The sequence below is a fragment of the Aureococcus anophagefferens genome (genome assembly GCF_000186865.1).
Source record: "Aureococcus anophagefferens unplaced genomic scaffold AURANscaffold_17, whole genome shotgun sequence".
NCBI lineage: Eukaryota > Pelagophyceae > Pelagomonadales > Pelagomonadaceae > Aureococcus > Aureococcus anophagefferens.
This window is the reverse complement of record NW_008705577.1, coordinates 669,223-690,293: the sequence shown is the minus strand read 5'-3', so window position 1 is coordinate 690,293 and position 21,071 is coordinate 669,223. Positions and strand designations below refer to the sequence as shown.

At 72.9% G+C, this 21,071-nt stretch overlaps 4 protein-coding genes across 4 annotated transcripts; 3 read left to right on the top strand and 1 right to left on the bottom strand.

The window, feature by feature from the left end:
- Positions 1-2,609: 2,609 nt before the first annotated feature.
- Positions 2,610-3,479, top strand: AURANDRAFT_4341 (hypothetical protein; the record flags this gene model as incomplete). The annotated part of the gene is made up of 1 exon (XM_009040792.1): positions 2,610-3,479. A coding segment is annotated over one exon (870 nt), but the record flags the coding sequence as incomplete, so codon positions are not given.
- A 1,813-nt stretch (positions 3,480-5,292) lies between these two features.
- On the top strand, positions 5,293-6,690 carry AURANDRAFT_2494 (hypothetical protein; the record flags this gene model as incomplete). Its single annotated transcript, XM_009040791.1, has 2 exons — positions 5,293-6,095; positions 6,234-6,690. Coding segments are annotated over 2 exons (1,260 nt in total), but the record flags the coding sequence as incomplete, so codon positions are not given.
- Positions 6,691-8,816: 2,126 nt separating this feature from the next.
- Positions 8,817-13,565, bottom strand: AURANDRAFT_72054 (hypothetical protein; the record flags this gene model as incomplete). Its single annotated transcript, XM_009040867.1, has 5 exons — positions 8,817-9,762; positions 10,249-10,899; positions 11,105-11,370; positions 11,572-12,664; positions 12,835-13,565. 5 exons carry the CDS (start codon positions 13,462-13,464, stop codon positions 8,833-8,835), a joined length of 3,570 nt encoding a protein of 1,189 aa, XP_009039115.1.
- A 359-nt stretch (positions 13,566-13,924) lies between these two features.
- On the top strand, positions 13,925-19,251 carry AURANDRAFT_65882 (hypothetical protein; the record flags this gene model as incomplete). The annotated part of the gene is made up of 3 exons (XM_009040896.1): positions 13,925-17,266; positions 17,521-17,906; positions 18,480-19,251. The coding sequence occupies 3 exons, from the start codon at positions 13,925-13,927 to the stop codon at positions 19,249-19,251; spliced, it is 4,500 nt and encodes a 1,499-aa protein (XP_009039144.1).
- Between the last annotated feature and the right edge of the window lie 1,820 nt (positions 19,252-21,071).

Genomic DNA, 21,071 nt, shown 5'->3' with positions numbered 1-21,071 from the left:
CCGCGGTCGACGACCGCCTCGCGGCCGCGCGGGCGCTCGAGTACTGCGCGTTCAAGGCCTGCGGCGACGCGCGGCCCGCCTTCGCCCGCGACGACCTGCTCTGGGCCTACGCGGGGCCCGGCGACGGCGACCTCCGCGCGGGCGACGGTCCCTTCGCGGCGCACCGCGCGCCGGAGCACCGGCCGGCGCTCGTCGTCGCCGCGTCGTTCCTCGACGACGGCGCCCAGGACACGCTGGAAGCAATCGAGGCCAACGGCTGCGGCTGGACCGGGCCCCTCGTGCTCGCCGCCGCCGTCGCGCGCGGCGCCGCGTTCGACGCGCTCGTCGGATCGCTCGCGGCCGCGTGGGCGCACTGCGCGCCGCGCGCGGATTTCTCGACGCTCGTCCTCGCGCTCGTCGACGGCTCCGGCGACGCCCTCCGCGCGCTCAAAAACGTGGGCCTCGACAACTCGCCCGCGCGCCGCGACGTCGTCGCGCCCGCGGCCGCGCGGCTCTCGGCGGGGGCCGCGGACGCCGTCGCCGCCGCGGCCGCGGGCGCCGCGCCGGGCGCGACGCTGGTCCTGCCCCAGTTCCGCGTGGACGACGCGGCGGCCCTCGAAAGCCTCGGCGCGCTCCGGGCCGCGGTCGACGGCGGCGCCGCGGCGCCGGGCGCCGCGGACGGCTGCGCGCGCGGCGGGCCCGGCGCCGCGGCCCCCGCGGCCGTCGCCGCGTGGCTCGCCGGCGGCGCCGTCGCCGGCGGCGCCGCGGCCGTCTTCCCGGCCGGCGGCCTCGACTCCGCGGCGCCGGGCGCGGCGCTCGCGGTCGACGCCGTCGACTCCCGCGGCGACCGGCGCCTCGCGCGCGACCTCGAGGAGGCGCGGCGGCCCCGCTGCTTCGACGGGCTGCTGCACCGGTCCATCGCGGCGCACGACGGCGCCGCGACCTTCGCCCTCGTGCCCGGCGCCTTCGTCGCGGGCCTCGGCGAGCCGGCCGGCGACTGCGGCTGCCAGGCCGACGCCGACGCGCCGTCGAAGAAGCAGCGCGACGCCGTCGACGCCTACGCCGCCTTCCTCGACCGCGCGGCGCGCGCGCGCGCCGACGCCGACGCCGAGCGGCGGGCGAGGAGTAGGCGATGATGGCGGTCGAGGCGTAGGCGGGGGCGTCGACCTTAAATCGAGCGTGGTGCAGTCCGCACGATCGAGCGCCGCAGAACACGCGAATCTCAATCCAATGGCTGCCGTCGTCGCCGCGACGACGAGCGTGCTCGCCGATGAGAACACGCGGCTCGCCAACACGACCGTTTCCCGCATCGTCGAGGCCCGGGGCGAGCTCGACGACCCGGCGGTGCTCAAGGAGTGCTGCGCGCGGCTCCAGAAAATCAACGGCATGCTCAAGGCGCGCGTCGCCGAGGCCGACGCCGAGGCGTGCCACGAGGCGATGAAGGGCGGGCTCACGGGCATCGGCTGCGACGACAAGCGGCTCGTCGCGACGCTCTGCACGCGGACCAAGGCCGCGCTCGCGCGCACCGCGGCGGCCTACCGGGAAAAGTACGACAAGGATCTGGCCAAGGAGGTCAAGGGCGAGACGTCGAGCGACTACGGCCGCATGATGGCCTACGCCATGTCGGCACCTGACCGCGTCTGCCGCCACGACGATGTTCGAGAGCTTTTGACCGGGAAACTTTGAAAAGATCGTCACCGACGCGCTTGGTAGGCGCCCGAGGTCTACGTCGCCGACGTCATCGACAAGGCCTGCAAGGGCCTGGGCTGCGACGAGGAGGCGCTCATCGAGGTCTGCTGCACGCGGACGCCCGAGCAGCTCCTGGCGGGCAAGGCCTGCTGGGAGGGCCGCAACGACGCGTCCCTCTTCGACTACGTGACGAAGGAGCTCGGCCACGAGTACCGCCACCTCAACATCCTGCTGCTGAAGATCCTCAAGGGCGAGCGGCCCTGGGACGAGGCCGTCGACGACGCGCGCGCGGCGCAGCACGTCGAGAAGCTCCACAAGGAGTGCGCCAAGGGCATGATGCAGGACTTCAAGGAGGACAAGGTCGTGAACTGGCTCGCGGGCTGCCCGCCGGCGGAGGCGGCGCTCTGCGCGGACCTCTACGAGAAGGCGCACGGCAAGTCGCTCAAGAGCGCGCTCGAGGCCAAGTGCGGCAAGAAGTTCGCGCTCGGACTGTCGGCGCTGCTGGTGGCGCCCGGCGTCCCGCGGCCGCGACGACCTTCGAGAGACTTTGGGCCGTGGAACCGGTGCTCTCATCGCCGCCTTCTCGGTAGGTGACGCCCGAGGAGTTCGTCGCCATGCGCCTGGAGAAGGCCATGAAGGGCTTCGGCACGAACGAGGCCATATTGGTGCGCTTGCTCGGCGGCCTCGACCACGCGAGCCGGCCGTCGATGCCCGCCGTCGTCGCGGCCTACGAGCGGAAATACGGGCGCACGCTCAAGGAGGCGCTGAAGTCGGAGATCAGCGGCGACTTCCTGCGGGCGTCGTTGGCGTGGATCTCGGCCCTGGAGGACCCGTCGCAGGCCTTCGAGGCGACGACGGCCCGCGACGTCGAGGCCTGCGACGACCTGGAGGCGCTCCTGGACGCGCTCGTCGTCGAGAACGCGTCCGTGAACCAGATGATGGCGTCCATCGACGCCCAGGAGGTCTACAACTGCTGCCACGGCTTCGGCACGTCCGACGGGAAGCTGATCGCTCTCTTAGCGTCGCGCTCCAAGCCCCACCTCCAGGCCGTCGCGGCCGCGTACTACGACCAGCGCGACAAGCCCATGGTCGGGCGCATCCGCGAGGAGACGTCGGGCTGGTACAAGCTCCTCCTGACGTACCTCGTCGCGTCGCCGGAAGAGGCCGACGTGCGCCAGCTCGACGCGGCCATGGACGGCCTCGGCGCGGACGGCGTCGCGCTCGTCGAGTTCCTCGTCGGCAACAGCCAGGCGCGCGTCCGCGCGGCCAAGGCCAAGTGGGAGGGCCGCCACGACGCGAGCTTGGTGGACCGAGTCGCCTCGGAGCTCCACGGCGCGAACGAGACGCTGGCGCTGCAGCTGCTCAAGGGCGAGCGCGACGAGCTCGGCGAGGCCGACGAGGCCGAGGCCGAGGCGCTCGCGGACAAGCTCGCCGCGGGCGCCGCGGGGTGGGGCACGGACGAGCAGGCGTTCATCGAAGTGCTGGCGAAGAACTCGCCGGAGACGAACTACGCCGTGCGGACCGCGTACGAAAACAAGCACGGCAAGTCGCTCGAGTCGCTCATCGAGAGCGAGATGTCGGGCAACCTCGCCAAGTGCCTCGGCGCGCTGCTCCTGCCGCCGGCGGACTACTACGCGAAGCGGTTGAAGGACGCCTTCCGGGGCCTGGGCACGTCGGACGCGGTCGTCTGCCGCGTGCTCGGCGGCCACGACAAGGCCGACGTGCGGGAGATCGCCGCCGCCTACGAGCGCAAGTACGGGACCCCTTTGAAGGATGATCTGAAGGCCGAGTGCTCGGGCAACTACAAGCGCCTGGCTCAAGCCTGGGTCACCATGCCCGACGCGCTCGCGGACCCGGACGAGCCCGTCGAGATCCCGCCGGACGAGCCCGACGAGCCCGAGGCGCACCCGCCGCCGCCGGAGCCGCCGACGCCGCCGCCGTCGCCGCCGCCGCCCTACGTGCCGCCCCCGGCGCCGCCGCCGCCGCCGCCCTACGTGCCGCCGCCGCGGCCCGTCGCCGTCGCGACGCCCGTCGCGCCCGTCGCGCCGCCGGGGACCATGCTCGTGCAGGTCCCCGCGGGCGTGTTTCCGGGCATGCAGATCGTCGTCCAGGCGCCGTCCGGCGCGCGCGTCGGCGTCATCGTGCCCCAGGGCGTCGGCCCGGGCATGCAGTTCGCCGTGCCGCTCCCGCCGCCGCCCCAGCCCCAGGTCGTCTACAACATCCGCGTGGGCGGCGGCCGCCACAAGCACAAGCACCGCCACCGCCACCGCCCCTTCTGAGGAAGCCCTCCACGTAAGTCCCCGCCTCCCTCCGCGGACCGCGCCGCCGCCGCCGCCGCCCTTCTGGGCGAGGTCCCCCTCCACGCGAGTCCCCGCCGCGCGACTTACGCCGGGCCTTCGTCGGCGAGGGCCGCGATGGCCGCCAGCCAGGGCGGGTGCGCGTCGCCGAGCGGCGCCGCGTCGAAGGTCACGGCGCGGTCGCCGCCGCCGGGCGCGCGGATGACGACGTCGAGCCGGGGCTCCGGGAGCGCGCCGAGGCGGTCGGGCCACTCGATGAGGCAGCAGGCGGTGGCGAGCGCGTCCGGCAGGTCGAGCATGTAGACCGGCGCGGACGCCTCGACGGCGGCGAGGCGGTAGAGGTCCATGTGGCGGACGACGAGGCCCTCCGGCAGGCCGTCGCGGTCGTCGTAGGCGTTGTCGAGCAGGTACGTCGGCGACGTCACGCGGAGCCGCGCGTCGCCGGCGGCCGCGCGGACGAAGCCCCGCGAGAAGACGGTCTTGCCCGCGCCGAGGTCGCCGGAGAGGCAGATGGTCTTGCCCGGCGCCGCGTGGGCGCCAAAGGCCGCGCCGAGCTGCTCCATGCGCGCCTCGTCGGCGACGCGGATCGTCACGGGTCCGCGCGACAGCGACAGCGCCCGCGAGCGCCGCGCCGCGAGCACCGCGGCGAGGCTGAGGGCTCGGCGCATAGGGCAGAGCTTTCTTGCCACAAGGTTCAACAATTGTAATCGCTTTTTTGTGCCAGAGCCAAGAGCCGCCCGGGATAAATCCCGCGGTACCTCATGCCGGATTCTTCGATCGCGGGCCCGGCACCCACCCACCCACCTCCTGGCCAATCAGGGACCTCCGTTTCGTTAGTTGCCTTCAAGTTGCCGCTCGCAAAATCGCCACAACGCGCGCGCGATTCCGCGCGCGCGCTCTCTCGTGTCGCGGAGCTGCGCGGTCCAATCTCCGCTTTGCGATGAGAACGGGCACCCGCGCCGCTCGACTCGCCGCGGCGAGAAGCGGCGCTTGCCCAGAGACGACGATAGCGGCGTGAAGACACGTCGCCGAGGCGCCGCGCGACCGTCAGCCGCGGCACCGCGGGTCATGACCGCGCGCGCGCGCGCGCGTTACAAGTACCCATCAGTACACTGTAGATTTTCCAAACCAGGCCTCCGGACCCACCCACCCACGTGCACCTCGCCATGAGGTTCGAATCTTTTGTCCGTGGGTGGCTCGTGCCAGAGCCCGATGTTCGTCGTGTTGTAGGAACGCTAGACCCATGAAACTCGCCCTCCTGCTCCTTGCGAGCACGCTCGACGGCGCCGCGGCCGCCGTCGCCGCGGACGAGGTCGACGGCCCGAGCTTGCCCGGCTACGGCCGCCCGCTGCCCGGCAGGCACTACAGCGGCTACGTGACGACGCCCTACCCCGGGCGGCCCGGCGTCGTCGTCCACACGCACTACTACCTCGCGCTCCACGCCGACGAGGACGCGCCGCTCGTGCAGTGGCAGCAGGGCGGCCCGGGCGGCAGCTCGCTCATCGGCATGTACACGGAGATGGGCCCGCTGACGCTCAACGACTACTCCTTCGCCGCGGGCGCCGGCGCGCCGCGCGTCTTCGACAACGCGCGCGGCTGGCAGAACGTGACCGGCGGCGCGTCGCTGCTCTTCCTCGAGCACCCGGCGCCGACGGGCTTCTCCTCCTGCGAGCCGCCGGGCGCCTGCGGCCACGACGACGACTCGCAGGCGGACCTCCACGTCGCCGTGCTCGAGGCCTTCTTCGGCGACCTCTTCCCGGAGCTGCGCGGCCGCCGCTATGTCATGGCCGGCGAGTCGTACGCGGGCGTGCTCGTGCCGACCGTCGCGCTGAAACTCCTCGCCGCGCGGACGGCGGCGAACGCGGCGACGGCGCCCTACTCGCTCGAGGGCTTCGCGCTCGGCAACTCCTGCCCCGGGAACCGCGTCTACACGTGCACGCCCTACAGCGGCTGGGCGGGCACGCAGGTCTCGCTGGACTTCCTCCACGGCCACGGCATGATCCCGGACGCGGCGAAGCGGGCCATCGACGCCGCGTGCGCGGATTGGTACGTCGCCGCGCCGCCGGGTCCGCAGGCGCCGCCGCCGCCGGCGTGCGCCGCCGCGCTCGAGGACCCCGTCCGCCCCGCGATGTCCGTCGCGGGCGACACCTACGAGATGGGCGGCGGCTACTTTCTCTACGACAGCTGCGGCGCGGACCTCCTCCGCGCCGACAGCGGCCGCCGCGCGGCCGCGGCGCCGCCGGCCGCCGCGGTCGCGGCCGCGGCGAGGCACGTCCGCGGCAGCGCCTACGCGAACGACGCGGGCGAGTACGCCTGCGGCCAGGAGAACGCCGCGTCCGTGTGGCTCAACCTGCCGGCGGTGCAGGACGCGCTCCACGTGTCGCGCCAGCGCTTCGACTTCTCCACGGGCCTCGACTACAACTTCACGCGCCACTCGCTCCTCGACGAGTACGCGTCGACGCTCGTTTCGGCGTTCCGCGTCATGCACTACTCGGGCGACGCGGACCCGTGCGTGCCCCACGTCGGCACGCAGCGCTGGATCGCGTCGCTGGCGCTCCCCGAGGTCGAGGCCTGGCACCCGTGGACGGCGCCGGGCACCATGCCGGTCTCGGGCTACGCGACGCGCTACGTCCCGAACTTCACGTTCGCGACGGTCCGCGACGCGGGCCACATGGCCCCGCGCTACAAGCCCCGGGAGCTCCTCTACCTCTTCGACTCCTGGCTCCGGCGGGCGCCCGCGTGAGGAGCCGTCGTCGCGCGCCGCGCTCGGGGGCCTACGCCCCCAATACAAACCAGCCGTCTGCAAGAAGGAACGGCGAAGCGCCGTAGTATCCAGGCCAATGAAGCAGCGCTCATTCCAGTAGTTTCCGCGCTGACCGCGCGCCGCGTCGTACGCCGGACGCCGGGGCGGCCTCGGCCGCCGGAAAACCGGCGCGCCGGCAAACTCGCCGGCGGCGAATCACCGGCAAAGTCAAACTCGACCAACTCGCCTCTGGAGCGGCAAAGTTGTTACGGTAACACATGTGGCCGAGCTCGACGCGGAGCGACCGCGCGGGGGGCGCCGCGTCGAACGCGTCGTCGAAGGGGAGGCAGCGGCCGGCGTCCTAGTGGCGTCGTTGGTGCTCCTTGAGCCCCAGGAACTTCACATCGAGGTCGTTGTAGAGCCACTTCATCCGCAGCGCCGGGTGGAGGAGCGGCGCCATCGCCGCCGTCACGTTGGCCCAGGCTCGGGCCGAAAGTTCCTCGCGGAACGCGTCGGGCGTCGCGGACCGCACCTTCGCTCTGTCCGAGTTGGCTCTGTTCGGGCCCGGGAGCAGGTTGTGCTTCTCGTCCTTCCTCATGGACGCGGCCGACGTCTGGTCGACGACGCCGAACATGACGTCGGGCTCGAGGTTGACGTCGAGGAACGACGCGAGCCGGTAGTACTCGTCGACGGGGTTTGCGACGAGATCCTCGTAGAACAGAATCAGGCTCGGGTGCGTCCGCCGGAGCAACTCGTCGTGCCAGTAGTAGCGGACCGACGTGACCGCGGCGACCTGCGGCACCGTTTTAGTGACGTAGCCTCGGAGACTTTCCCTTTTACGAGTCCTTTGTTTTTGTAATGAGCCCAGCTGACGACAACGGCGCGCGGGTCCCGCAGGATGAGCACGTAGCGCGTGTTGTTCGGGAGCGGCCCGAGGTACTCGGGCAGCACGCAGGCCTCGGACCAAATCTTGATGCCGTGCTCGACGCAATGTTTCAAGAACGCTTCATAACTTGATTTTATGTCGACATGAACCTCATTCGCCACACCTTTGGCGCCCGGCATTGAATGCTTACCAATGGGTCCAATCAATTCATCCCCATAATCTGCTCTCCGCGAGTTTTCTTTTTTGCCGCCGCCGGCCGTAACGATGTCATCGGTGATTACTTCCAACCAAGTAGTGCCACTTTTCGGTTGTCCGTGGAGTTCCACGACATATCCTCCAGGATTGTCTTTGTTTCCTTTCGCCGCGGTGCCGAGGGCGAGCGCCAGCAAGAGCACGCGGACGATGACGTGCATGGTTGAATCTTTATCGTGCCTGCGGGGGAATCGACGCGGTTCCGCGGCGACGATCGACGGACGAGGCGCGCGAATCAGGGGGTGAAGACCTTCCAGGCACGTCCGCCGACGGCCGGGAGCCGGCGCGTTCGGCCCCTTGGACCCGGAGGCCGCCATCGACGGCGCCACGCTCCGGGTACCCGCCGCGGACCACGCCGCCGGCGGGCCGCGAGGTGGGAGGCCGGGCTTGGATGCGCTCGGCGTGCACCGAGGACTCGAAGACGTAGCGGAGCCGTTTGACTCGCCCGCCGCCCGGGCGCCGGGTCGCCCGTTTTGGGACGAAACCCGTCGCGAGCGCTCAATTTTTCGCACGACGTTCGAGGAGAGGGGTTATGAGACATCATGACGGGACGCGGGGCGGCGCTGTGAGGATGGGGTCGTGTGAAGCAGGAGCGCGCGTAGGAGAGCAGATGATGAGTGAGTTCGCAACTCGGCTCGGCTCGAGCTCGCCGGCCTTGTGTCCACCTGGCCACACCTCGACCGGCGAGCCGCCTGGGCCTCCTTAGGGCTCTCCTTGAGGCTTCCTTGCAGGCCTCCTTGCAGTTCAACAGATGTAACCCTACCTGAGAAGCTTGGGCTTCCTCCCGGGAGTCCTGCGCTTAGAGTTGTATTCAGGAAGAAACACGTCACCTTTGTAAGTTAGGGGAGGCCATCCGCGGTGAACGCGCGCACGCGGCCGTCGGCATCGTGTGTTGCCAGTGTCGCACGATGGCGCAGGGGGCGCTCCGGGGCGGTTCACGTCGACTCCGAACACCTCCGTCGCGTTGGGTACAATAAAAACACCGACTAAGAGGGGCGGGTGGTCGTATCGACGCGCACGGCGGGGCCGCGCTTGGACCAGTCTCCCGTGGCGGGGTCCCGGGCGTAGCCCTCGGCGTCGAGCTGCGCCCGGGTCATGAAGACGCCCTTCTCAGTCCGCGGCCGCGAGCTCGCGTGCCTCTGGCGGCTCTCGGTCTTGGGCTTCGCGACGCGGCGGCCCTCGCGCGGGTCGAGCCACGCGGGGAGCCGGCCGACGGAGCGCAGGACGTCGAGGTCGCGGCGCCGCTTGCGGATCCGCGCGACCTGGCGCGGGTTCAGGGGCCGGTCCCATCCCGGCTCCGGGGCGCCGTCCGCGCGCGCGGCCGGCGGCGGCGCGGCGCGTTCGTCGGGCGGCCGGTCGAACTTGGCGGCGTCGCGGCGGTCGCCGAGGAGGCGGCTCTGGTACTTGCCGGCGCCGCGCTCGACGCCGCGCGACGGCGCGCTCGCCGCGGCGCGGCCCTCGAGCTCGCGGGTCCGGCGCTCCGCGGCCGCGAGCCGCGCGGCGCGCGGCCCGAGCGGGACGCGCTCGCGGTCCTCGTCCTCGACGCGCGGCGCGCCGCCGCCGGTCGGTGGCGGCGGCGCGGCGGCCGGCGCCAGTGGCGGGACCGCCTGGCGCCGGCGCCGTCGCGGGGGCGACGCCCCGGCGAGCGGCTCCGCGGCCGGCGGCGCGGCCCCGTCGGCGTCGGGCTTCGAGCGCGGCGCCGCGCGCTCCGGCCGCGGGGCGTCGACGGCGGCGGGCGCCCGCTCGTCGTCCTGGAACTCCTCCGGGAAGTCCTCGATGTAGCGGAGCTCCGCCTCCTCGAGGGCCTCGTCGATGCTCTGGCCCGGGAGCGGGACGACGTCGCGGACCGTCGGCCGCGCGCGCGGCGGCGCGCGGCGGCGCCGCAGCGGCGACGCGGGGGACGCGCGCGCGCCCGCCTCCTCGTCCGCCGCAGTTCGAACGCCTCCGCCGCGGGGCGCGCCGAGGAGATGGAGGGGGATGGCGACCGGTGGCGGGGCCGTCCCGGCGGGGGGGTCGCGCGCCGCCGGCGAGGCGTTCGACGAGGGATCGCCGCCGGGGAGCGCCGCCGCTTGGTCGAGGATAGCGCGGAACATGGCCGAGCGAGGTTTAGGGCGTTTCAGGGCGTTAGGTTTAGCTCGCAATTTCTGCCACTGGGAATTTTGTGAAGGGCGAGAATTAGGGCGAGCGAACAGGGCGCCTTCCGGCCGGGAGGACTTCCCCGACGACGTCCTCGACGCCTTCCTGGACGATGGGGCTACGAGGTCTTCCCGCCTGCCCTCGCGCGCTCGCGCCGGAGTCGCCGCCGCGCCGCGTTAGGAGCTCCCCCGGTCGTCGCCGTGGGCGAGGAGGAGGTCCTTGCGCGTGAGGATGCCGACGACGGCGCCGGTCCGGGGGTCGAGCACGGGCAGGTGGCGCACGCCGAGGGCCTTGAAGATGCGGAAGGCGCGGGGCACGGGGCAGTGGGGCGGCACGGTCACGGGCGCGACGTCGACGTAGGGCCGGAGGTCGAGGCGGTCCAGCGGGGGCGCCGCGGCCTCGAGCGCGGCGACCGCGCGCGGCGGGAGCGGCGCGACGCGGCTCTGGAGCGACGAGGAGAACGCGTCGGCCGGCGCGGGCCCCGCGGGGCCCCGGGGCCGGCGCGGGTCGGCCGCGAGGGCCGCGACGTGGGCCAGCAGCGCCGCGAGCTCGCGCCGCGACACGAGCCCGACGAACGCGCCGTCGCCGGCCGCGAGCACGGGGAACGCGTTGTGCCGCGTGTCCTCGAGGCAGGACAGCGCCGCGGCGTGGGGCGCGACGTCGGGCACGCAGCGCACGGCCGTCGCCATGACGTCGCCGACGACCGCGTCGCCGTCGTCGCCGTTGGACTCGTCGTCGAGGTAGGGGATGCACTTGAGCGCGACGTGCGCGTCGTAGATGGACCGCGGCCCGCCGAGCGCGTCCGCCAGCGTCTTGGCGACGCAGACGACGCCCATGAGCGGCGGCGCGAGGTCGCTGAGGCCCGTCGTCTCGAAGACGATGACCGTGATCGTCATCGTGAGCCGCGTGACGCCCGCCTGCGCGGAATTCAAATCTTCGACCCGACTTCAATGTGAGCATATGCGACAGTTTCGACGCAAGCTCTTCGGCCGTGCTTCGAGAACTCGACGAGAGCAATCGATTCGTCCAAAAGTCAGCCGAATCGACTTCGATTTGACCGAGCTAGAGAATTCTGAAGTTTGGTCGGGACGTCCCGAACCGGCGGTCGATTTCCGCGCGGACGCCCGCGAGCACGGCCGCGGCGCCGCAGACGGCCCAGACGCCCGGCCGCACGTGGACGCCGCCGGGCACGAGGTCCAGGGCCCGGTAGGCTTCGCCCGCGAGGCGGCCCAGGGCGCCGCCGATGAGGATCGACGGCACGAAGAGCCCCGAGGGCACCGCGACGCCGTAGGTCAGCGCCGCGAGAGCGAACGCCGCGGCCGCGTACGCGGCGAGCGCCGCGGCGCCGAAGGCGACGTCGTCGTCGTGGAAGAGCGCCGCGATCGCGCCTGGGCAGGACAAGAGAGATTCAATGTCGCTTCAACGTGAGTGTTCCGCGCGCGCGCGTTCCGGAACAAGCATCCACGCTTCGAGACCGCTCCAAGGGATGATCGCTTGTCCAAAGATCAGCCGAAACGAGTGGAAATCGGCCGAGATCGGAGCCTTTTGAAGTTGAGAATTTCGCTCTCTTGTCCTGCCCTGGATCGCACCGTCGCTCGGCCGCATGGACAGCGTCGCCGCCGCGTCGAAGAAGCCCTCGCCGCAGCCGCCGCGCTCGTAGGTCGACCGGTCCCAGCACTCGTAGGCGCACGCGGTCGCGTTGCCGCCGGCGCCGCCGCGCGCGCCGCGGCCGTAGTAGTCGCCGCAGTAGTGGCCGTTCTCCGTCGCGCTGCAGGCCCACTGGGGCGTCGCGGCGCGGCAGCTCCCGACGAGCGCCGGCAGGGCCGCCATGACGCCCGCGGTGAGCAGCGCCGCGGCGCCGACCTCCGCGACGCGCCGCGCGGGCCGCCCGAGCACGCGGCGGCGCCGCCACCGCGACAGGCGCACGTTGCAGTGGCAGAACGCCGCGCCGACGACGCCGCCGAGCACGCCGAGGCCCAGGACCATCAAGGGCAAATCCCGCAGGTCGTACGCGGGCTGGTCGCCGAAGCTGCCGAACTTGAGCAGCCGCCAGAAGGACGACCGCACGCGGCGCCGGCCGTCGTCGACGTCGCCCAGCGGGAACTTCGCCTCGAAGGTCCAGAGCGTCGCCGTCGCCGCGCCCGTCGCCGCGAAGGCCCGCGCGGTCAGCGCCGCGTCCCAGAACGTCGTCGCCTCCTCGAGCGCGAACGCGACGCCGCCGATGGGGCTCCCGAAGGCCGCGGCGACGCCCGCGGCCGCGCCGCAGGCGACGAACTCGCGCTTCCAGGCGTCGTGGCGGAAGCGGTGCTGCCAGGTCCAATTCACGCCGCGGAGCCGCGCGAGCCGGTTCGCGCCGGGCCACGTCGCGAGCGCGTTGCCGACGACCGCGCCGACGTGGATCAGGGGCCCCTCGCGCCCGACGACGAGGCCCGACGCCACGGACAGGACGACGGCGACGGCCTTGACCGCGCCGCAGCGCAGCGCGAGGTAGCGGCTGTAGTTGACGCCGTTGAGGTACGCCTTGGCCTCCGGGATGCCCGAGCCCGCGGCCGCGGCCTCGACGCCGACGACGAGCAGCGCCGACGCGACGGCGAGGCCCGCGGACGCGGCGAGCACGCGGGCGACGCCGCCCGGCGTCACCGCGCCCGACGGGCCGTAGCGCGCGAGCTCGAGGCGCCGCGCCTGCGCGGAATCCGACTTCAATGTTCGCGTATTCGAACGTTTTCACAAAAGAATCTCCGATGTGCTTCGAGAACTCGACGAGAGCACTCGATTCGTCCAAAAATGAGCCGAATCGACTTCGATGTGACCGAGCGAAAGAATTTCAAAGTTTGGTCGGGACGTCCCGAAACCCGGCGGTCGATTTCCGCGCAGCGCCGCGCCTGGAAGGACGTCGTCCCGCGCGCGACGCAGAAGCCGCAGGTGCCGACGATGCACCCGACGGCCAGCAGGGTCGCGAAGGCGACGAGGGCGTCCCCCTCGGCGCGCCGCCGGTCGCGGCGCCGCGCGCGCCGGTACGCGGACATCGACGGCCCGTAGTCGAGGGCCTCGAACGACGACAGCAGCTGCACCTCCGTCCGCGACTTCGGCGGCGCCGCGGGGCTCCCGGGCGGCGCCGCGGGCGCCGCGCCCTCGACGTCGCCGAGGCCCGCGAGGTCCCGGCTCGACCCGCCGAGCGCGGCGCGCCGCGCGGCCGCGCGCTCCCCGTCGACGACCTCCCGCGCGAAGGGGTCCAGCGACCCGCGCCGCGCGAAGCCCGCCGCCCAGGCGCCGACGCTCGTGCCCACGCTACCGTCCCGCGACGGCAAGCGCTCCGGGAAGCTCTCCGACGCCGACCGCCGCCGGCCCGGCGGCGCCGCGGGGCCCCGCCCGCGCCCGTCCGCAGCGAGCAGCCCCTCGGTGAGCTCGTCGCCGTTGAGCGACGCGCCGACGCTCATGAGCGCCAAGTCGCCGCGCGCAGACGACGCCGACGCCGTGCGCATGCACCAGGGGGGAAGCACCAGAGTCAGAGGAGCTCGGCTCCTCCGTCGCGATTGGGCTGCCGTCCGTCCCTTCGAGCCAAGGAGTTGAGAATTTCAATGTTGACGTTGACCCTCGCCTGACAGCATGAGCTCGTCTTATTCCGGCAAGCGGGCTCGGAGCGGGTCGCGATCGCCGTCTCCTGCTGTGTCGCGCTGGCGCGCGCGCGGCGGCTACGGCATCGAAGAGCCGCCGAAAAAAACGCAGCAGCACAAGTCTCGGCGAGGCAACCCGCCCGAGCAGCGCAGCAGCAAGCAGCAACCCAGCTCTCGGCGAGGCGCCTCGCCCGAGCAGCGCAGCAGCAAGCAGCAACCGCCGCCGCCGCAACCGCCGGCGCAGCCGCAACCGCAACCGCCGCGGCCGCCGCCGCAGCCGCCGCAGCCGCGGGCGCCGTCGCCGCCGCGGCCGCCGAACGGTCATGGCATGCCGCCGGGGGGCTGGGGCGGCTACGAGCCGCCAGCGGCGCCGTCGTTCCCGGATGGCAAGGGCGCCGCATTCCCGGGCGGCGAGTGCGCGATGCCGCCGGGCGGCTGGGGCGGCTACGCGCCGCCGCCCTTCGACGGCGGCGGAGGCCGCGGCCGCGGCCGCGGCAACGACGGCTTCGGCCGCGGCCGCGGCTTCAACGGCTTCGACGGCGGCAAGGGCTTCGACGGCGGCAAGGGCTTCGACGGCGGCAAGGGCTTCGGCGGCGGCAAGGGCTTCGGCGGCGGCAAGGGCTTCGACGGCAATCTATTCGACGGCGGGAAAGGGATGGGCTTTGGCGGCAAAGGCTTCGGCGGCGGCAAGGGCTTCGGCGGCGGGAAAGGCGGATTCGGCGGCGGCAAGGGCGGCTGGGACGGCGGCGGCCAGGGCGGCTTCGACGGCGGCGGCCAGGGCGGCTTCGACGGCGGCGGCAAGGGCGCCTGCTGGGACGGCGGCGGCGAGGGCGGCTGGGACGGCGGCGGCAAGGGCGGCTTCGACGGCGGCAAGGGCAAGGGCGCCTGGGACGGCGGCGGCAAGGGCGGCTTCGACGGCGGCAAGGGCAAGGGCGGCTTCGACGGCGGCAAGGGCAAGGGCGGCTTCGACGGCGGCAAGGGCAAGGGCGTCGAGTGCGGCGGCGGCAAGGGCAGGGGCGGCCGCGGCGGGCCCTTCGGCAAGGGCCGGGGCCGGGGCGCGGCGTCCGGCCTGAGCTGCGGCGACGAGGCGCCCTCCGCGCGCGACAAGGAGGTGAACACGCTGCTCCTGCGCAAGTGCAAGACCGTCGCCGACATTTTGGCGCTCGTCGAGCGCGAGGGCCCGGCGCGGCTCAACACGTTCAACCAGGTCACGGCGCTCCACCGGCTGAGCAAGGCGGGCCTGCGGCTCGGCCGGGGCGGCGGCGAGCCGCTCGTCGAGGCGCTCGTGGCGTCCGTCGCGGGCAAGATTGGCGCGCGGCCGGGCGTCTTCACGACGCGCCACCTCGTCAACACGGCCTACAGCCTCGGCAAGATGAAGGTCACGGACGCGCGCGCGTACGCGGCGATCGCGACCGCGTGCGGGCCGCGGCTCGGCGAGTTCAACGCGCAGGACGTCGCGAACCTGAGCTGGGCCTACGCGACGGCGGAGGTGAGCGACGACGCGGACTGCCTCGCGACGCTCCGGCGCCTGCCCGGTGCGGCGCAGCGCGAGCTCGGGAGCTTCACGAGCCAGGGCCTCTCGAACACGGTCTGGGCCTTCGCGACGATGGGCCTCCGCGCGCCGGAGCTCATGGCGCACGTCGCCGCCGAGGGCGAGCGGCGCCTCGGCGAGTACAACGCCCAGGAGCTCGCGAACACGGTCTGGGCCTACGCCAAGTGCGGCGCGGAGTCGCAGGAGCCCTTCCTCCGGGCCATCGCGCGCGCGGCGCTCGCGAAGCTCGGCGACTTCAACCCGCAGAACCTGACGAACACGGCCTGGGCCTTCGCGACGGCGGGCGTCGTCGTGCCGGAGCTCTTCGACGGCGTCGCGGCCGCGTCGGTGCGCCAGCTCGACGTCTTCAACCCGCAGAACCTGAGCAACACGGGCTGGGCCTTCGCCAAGGTCGGCTACTACGACGCGCGCCTCTTCCGGGCCATCGCCGCGCGCGTGGCCCGCGACGACGTCATCGGCGTCTTCAACCCGCAGAACCTGAGCAACGTCGCCTGGTCCCTCGCGAAGCGGCTCACGGAGGGGCCCGAGGTCCACGACGGCGACGAGAAGGTCGCCTACTTCGACTGCCTCCGCAAGATCTGCGACGTCGCGGCGGGCGACGGCCCCTGCTCCCTCGACGGCTTCAGCCCCCAGAACCTGGCGAGCCTGCTCCACGCGCTCACGGTGTCCGGCTTCGACGCGCCCGACGTCTTCTCGCGCGCGCCGCCGCGCGTCGCCGCGCTGCTGCCCGCGTGCAACGCGCAGGACATCAGCAACACGGTCTGGTCCTTCGCGTCCAACGACATCCGCGACGCCCGGCTCTTCGACGCCGTCGACGCCTTCCTCGTCGCCGAGGGCGTGCCCGAGACCTTCGGCGCGCAGAACGTGTCGAACGTCGCGTGGTCCTTCGCCAAGGTCGCCATGGGCTCCGACGCGCTCTTCGGCGTCCTCGGCGACTTCGCGGCGTCGATCATCGACCAGTTCAGTAACCAGAACTGCTCCAACACGCTCTACGCGTTCGCGCTCGCGAACCGGCGCCACGACGCCTTCTTCCGTTCCATGTGCGGCGAGATCGTGCGCCAGGAGGCCGCGTGGAGCCCGAGCGGCCAGGACATCGCCAACAGCGCCTGGGCGCTGGCGACGATCGGGCTCACGGTGGCGCCGGCCGGCGACGACAAGTCCCAGGTGAAGCGGCGCCTCGAGGACGGGCCCGACGCGGACTACTTTGCGACGCCCGCGTTCGCGGCGCTGAGCCGCGCGGCGGTCCGAGTCTGCGGCCGCGGCTTCAACTCCCAGAACATCGCCAACTGCGCCTGGGCCTACGCGCGCGCCGGGTCGCGGGACACGGCCCTCTTCGACGCGCTCGCGCGCGTCGCGGAACCGCTCCTCGACGGTTTCAAGTCGCAGGAGCTCGCGAACCTGGCCTGGGCCTACGCGAAGCTGAATTTGGTCGAGCGGGCCCAGGTGCTCTTCCTCCAGCTCGCGCGCGTGGCCCAGGCGAAGTTGGGCCGCTACAACGCGCAGGACGTGACGAACACGCTCTGGGCGTTCGCGTCGAACGATTTGGAGCACGTCGCGCTCTTCGAGGCCGCGGCGCGCCACGCGGCGCCGCGACTGAGAGCGCTGGACCGGGGCTTCGCGAACCCGCAGAAGGTCGCGACGCTCGCCTGGTCCTACGCCAAGGCCGCCGTCTACGCGCCGGCGCTCATGGACGCGCTCGCGGCCGCGTGCGGCGCGATCGTCGACGAGCTGCTGCCCGTCGACGTCGCGAACGTCGCCTGGGCCTTCGCGGCCGTGGGCGAGACGGACCGCGGCGGCCTCTTCGAGGCCCTCAAGGACCGGGCGCTGGCCGTGCTCGACGACCTGAGCAGCCAGGAGCTCGCGAACCTCGTCTGGTCGTTCTCGAACCTCGACGACGCGGCGCCGTGCCGCGAGCTCTGGCTCGTGCTTTTAGACCGGGGCTGGACGCCGGCGATCTTCGACGACGTCGCCAAGTCGCAGCTCCAGCAGGCCTACCTGCGCCTCACGCTCGACGGCGCCGTCGCCGCCGTGCCGCCGCTCGACGGCGAGTGGGCGCGCGCGCTCCAGGCCGCGCTGACGACGTCGGACTGCGCGCTCGGGAGCCGCACGCAGCTCGAGGTGAGCGCGGCGCTCGACCACCTCGGCTGGGCCCACTCCTACGAGTACTTCGAGGCGCGGTCCGGGGCGGGACGAGCGCGCGAACGTCCCGACTTCAAAGGCTCCGCTCTCGGCCGCGTTCCGCTCGTTTCGGCCGATGGTTCGACGAGCGATCATCTCTCGGAACGGTCTCGACGCGTGGATGCGTTTCATGGAACGCGCGCGCGCGGCACACCCGCGTTGGAGCGACGTCGAATCTCTCTCGTCCCGCCCAGGCGCGGTCGGGCCTGAGCCTCGACATGGCCAAGCCCGAGCTCAAGGTCGCGGTCGAGTTCGACGGGCCCGTGCACTACTTCGCCAACGCCAAGTGGATGCTCACGGGCCGGTCCAAGCTCAAGCGGCGGCTCCTCGACCTCGTCGGCTGGGACATCGTCTACGTCGACTACCGCGACTGGGACGCCGCGGACGACAAGGTCGCGTGCCTCGTCGCCGCCTTCGACCGCCACGGCGTCCCCGCGGTCTTCAACACGGCGTCGGGCCCGCTGCCCGTGCTCCCGGAGCGCGCCGCGCCGCCGCCGGCGTCCGACGCCTTCGCGGCGCTCCAGCGCTACGCCGCGTCGCGCCTCGACACCGCGGCGCCGGCCTTCGAGCCCGACTCCGCGTGCCGGCCCCAGCACGTCCTGCCCGAGACGGGCTTCTACCTCGACTACGCGCCGGGCTAAGGCGGCGGCCGCGCGTGCTTGGGGGGTCGAGGGGCGCGCGTCCGCGGGGGCGCGCGCGGCGGCCAGGACGGCCGCGCCGACGCGGTGGCCGAGAGGTACACCTGGTAGCGCGTCGAGACCGCGCTTCGCGTCGTCGCGCGGCGTCGCGGCGCGAGGCGCGGCTCTCGGCGCCGTCGACGCCGCGCCGTCGACGACGCGCGAACGGAGCCGAGGCAGCGCGAGGCGCCTCGTTCCGTGGCGTGTCGCGGCGGTCGCCGCTCGCGCGTGCACCTTCAAGGTGAAGGGAAATCAATCCGCCAAAGAAGCGCGATCCTGAAGTCCTCGTCACGACGCACTGCTTCGACCAGAGCACGCACACACACACTCCGCTCCAGCCATGCTCGCGCTCCGCTCCCGCCTGCCCGCGCTCGTCGCGACGAATGCGCGCCGCACGCTGGCCATGGGGCGCGGCGCCGGCGTCCGTGCGCATCGCCGCGCGCCGCGCGCCGCGCGACCCACCGTTCCGCCTCTAGGCCCGCGTCCGGCGGCTCCGTGAGCGACGAGATGCTCGCCAAGCTGGGCGAGCTGTCGACCCAGGCGCTGATCGACGGCCTCTGGGTCATGGGCTGGCCCGGCGCGCACATCGAGGGCGCGCGCGGCCTCGCGCCGGGCCAAAAGTGCGCGGGCCGCGCGGTGACGCTCAACTTCGTGCCCCAGCGGCCCGACATCCAGGCGGACAAGCCGCCCGGGGGCGCGTCGCCGGAGTACGAGGCCTTCGAGCTCTGCGGGCCCAAGGAGGTCCTCGTCATGGCGTCCGTCGGGCCCTGGGAGTCGGTCGGCGGCGACATCAAGTTCCTCCGCCTCAAGCAGCTCGGCATCGGCGGCCTCGTCACCGACGGCTCCGTGCGCGACACGGACGAGCTCATCTCCTACGGCTTCCCCGTCTTCTCCTACTCGACGACGCCGCGCCAGGGCCCGGCGGTCATGCAGCCGTGGGAGGCGCAGGGCCTCATCAGCTGCGGCGGCGTCGCCGTCCGCCCCGGCGACGCCGTCGTCGGCGACCAGGACGGCGTCGTCGTCGTCCCCGCCAAGGTCGTCGACACGGTCTACTCCATCGCCCACGGCCGCGAGGTCATCGAGGAGATCGTCAAGGAGGAGCTCACGAAGAACCCGGGCCCGCCGGGCAAGTTCTACCCCTTCATGTCGGGCAAGATCAAGGTCGACTCGCCCCTGGGCGAGCTCCTCGCCACCAAGGGCATCACGCCGGCGAACAGCAACCAGTTCGAGGGGTCCGCGGACTGGTAGGGCGAGCGCGGCGCGAGCGCGCCGGCGGCGTAACGGACCCGGGCGCCGTGGGGGGACCCGCGGCGGCAGCGGGGGACGCGGACCGGGCGGCGGCAGCCCCCCCGGACCGGGCTACGCTTCGACCACACGAGGGGCCGAGCGACGCGGCCCCGCCGCGCGCGCGCGCGCTCGAGCTTCGCCGCGCGCTTACGGCTCAGACGCGCGGGAGGCCGACGCCCGGCATGGCGTGGTTCATGTTGTGGTGGGACCGCTTGGGCGAGAGGATGGACTTGATGAAGCGCGCCTGGGGCGTCGAGTAGAGCTCCTCGCGGACGATGGGGACGAAGTCGAAGGGCCGCTCCCACTGCGTCTCGCCCGTCTCGGAGTGCGTGTAGTAGACGGCGCCGCTCGCCGGGTCGACGCTGTCGGTCCACTCCGGCGGCTCCCACATGCTCACGCCCGTGTAGCAGTTGAAGTAGTAGAGCCGGTTGTCCTCGTCGCGGAGCTCGTAGATGACCTCGTCGTCCGCGCCCTCGTCGCCGCCGGACGACGGGTAGGCGTTGCCGTCGTCGACGACGTAGACGGCGCCGGAGGCGTCGTCCCACTTGAGGCACCAGCCCTCCTTGTCGGGCCGCCGCGGCTGCGGCGCGCCGTCGGGCGACTTGTAGGGCCGGTGGTACTTGCACTTGATCCAGTTGCCCGCCTCGGCGAGGACCTCGACCTCCGTGTCGGCGACGAGGTGGCCGACGATGGGGCTGCCCTTGATGGGCTCGCGGCGCACGTTGTGGAGGCACGTCGCCGCCGTGTTGAGCCAGAACGTCGGCCGCGCCGCGTAGGCCGGCCCGCCCGCGGCCGACGCGTCGTCGCCGTAGTCGACGTCGGACTCGCGCGCGGGCCTGCTCGGCACGTCGCGCTCGGAGAAGGTCCAGGTGTCCCCGTCGAGGCCCCAGTCGTCGTCGTCGTCGCTGGGCTTGGACGCGCGGCGCGCGCGCGGCGCGGCGTCGGCCGCGCCCTTGCCCGCCGCGGGCGCCCAGTCGTAGTCCTTCTTCGTGCCGCAGACGCTGCACTTGGCCGCGCCGGGCCCGTTGCTCCGCTTGCAGACGCTGCACTGCCAGGGCCCGCGGCCCTGCGCGGGCCGGCGGCCGACCTGCGCGGACATCAACCGGTGAACGCCCTGTCCAGCAAAAGCTTCAAACCTCTCTATCTCGGTCAATTCCAAGTCGATGCGGCTGATTTTTGGACGAATCGATCGCTCTCGTCGAGTGCTCGACGCAGAACCGAAGAACGTGTGTCGAACCGTTCGAAGACGCGCCCATTGAAGTCGGGTCGAAGATTTCCGCGCGGCGGCCGACCGCGGGCAGCTCGCCCGCGGACCGGCGGTCCCGCTGCGCGCCGTTTCCCCGGCTCGGCGCCTGGGACGTCGCGGGCCGCGCGGGCGCGGCGTCGCCGGGCGCCTCGGCGAGCGTCGTGATGACCAGCGGGTCGCTGTGGGGCGACCAGCCGGACACGGACGCGGCGCGGACCCTAAACTCGTAGCACGACCGCCGCCGCAGGTTCCGCTTGCGGCACGTCGTGTTGAGGATGAGCTGGCTCGCGGACTCCCAGGCGCCGGCCTGGGCCTTGCCGTCGCCCCGGAGGCGCCACTGGAGCTCGTAGGCCTTGGACGCGGCCGCGCCCGCGCCGCTCTCGCCCGGCCGCCACTCGATGGTGACCGTCGTGTCCGTGCGGCTCGCCATGCGCAGGCCCAGGGGCCGCGGCGGCGGGCTCCCGCCGCCGGACGTGCCGGGGGACCGCGCCGTCGCCGCGCCGGCGGCGGCCACGCCCGCGGCGGGCGCGGGGCC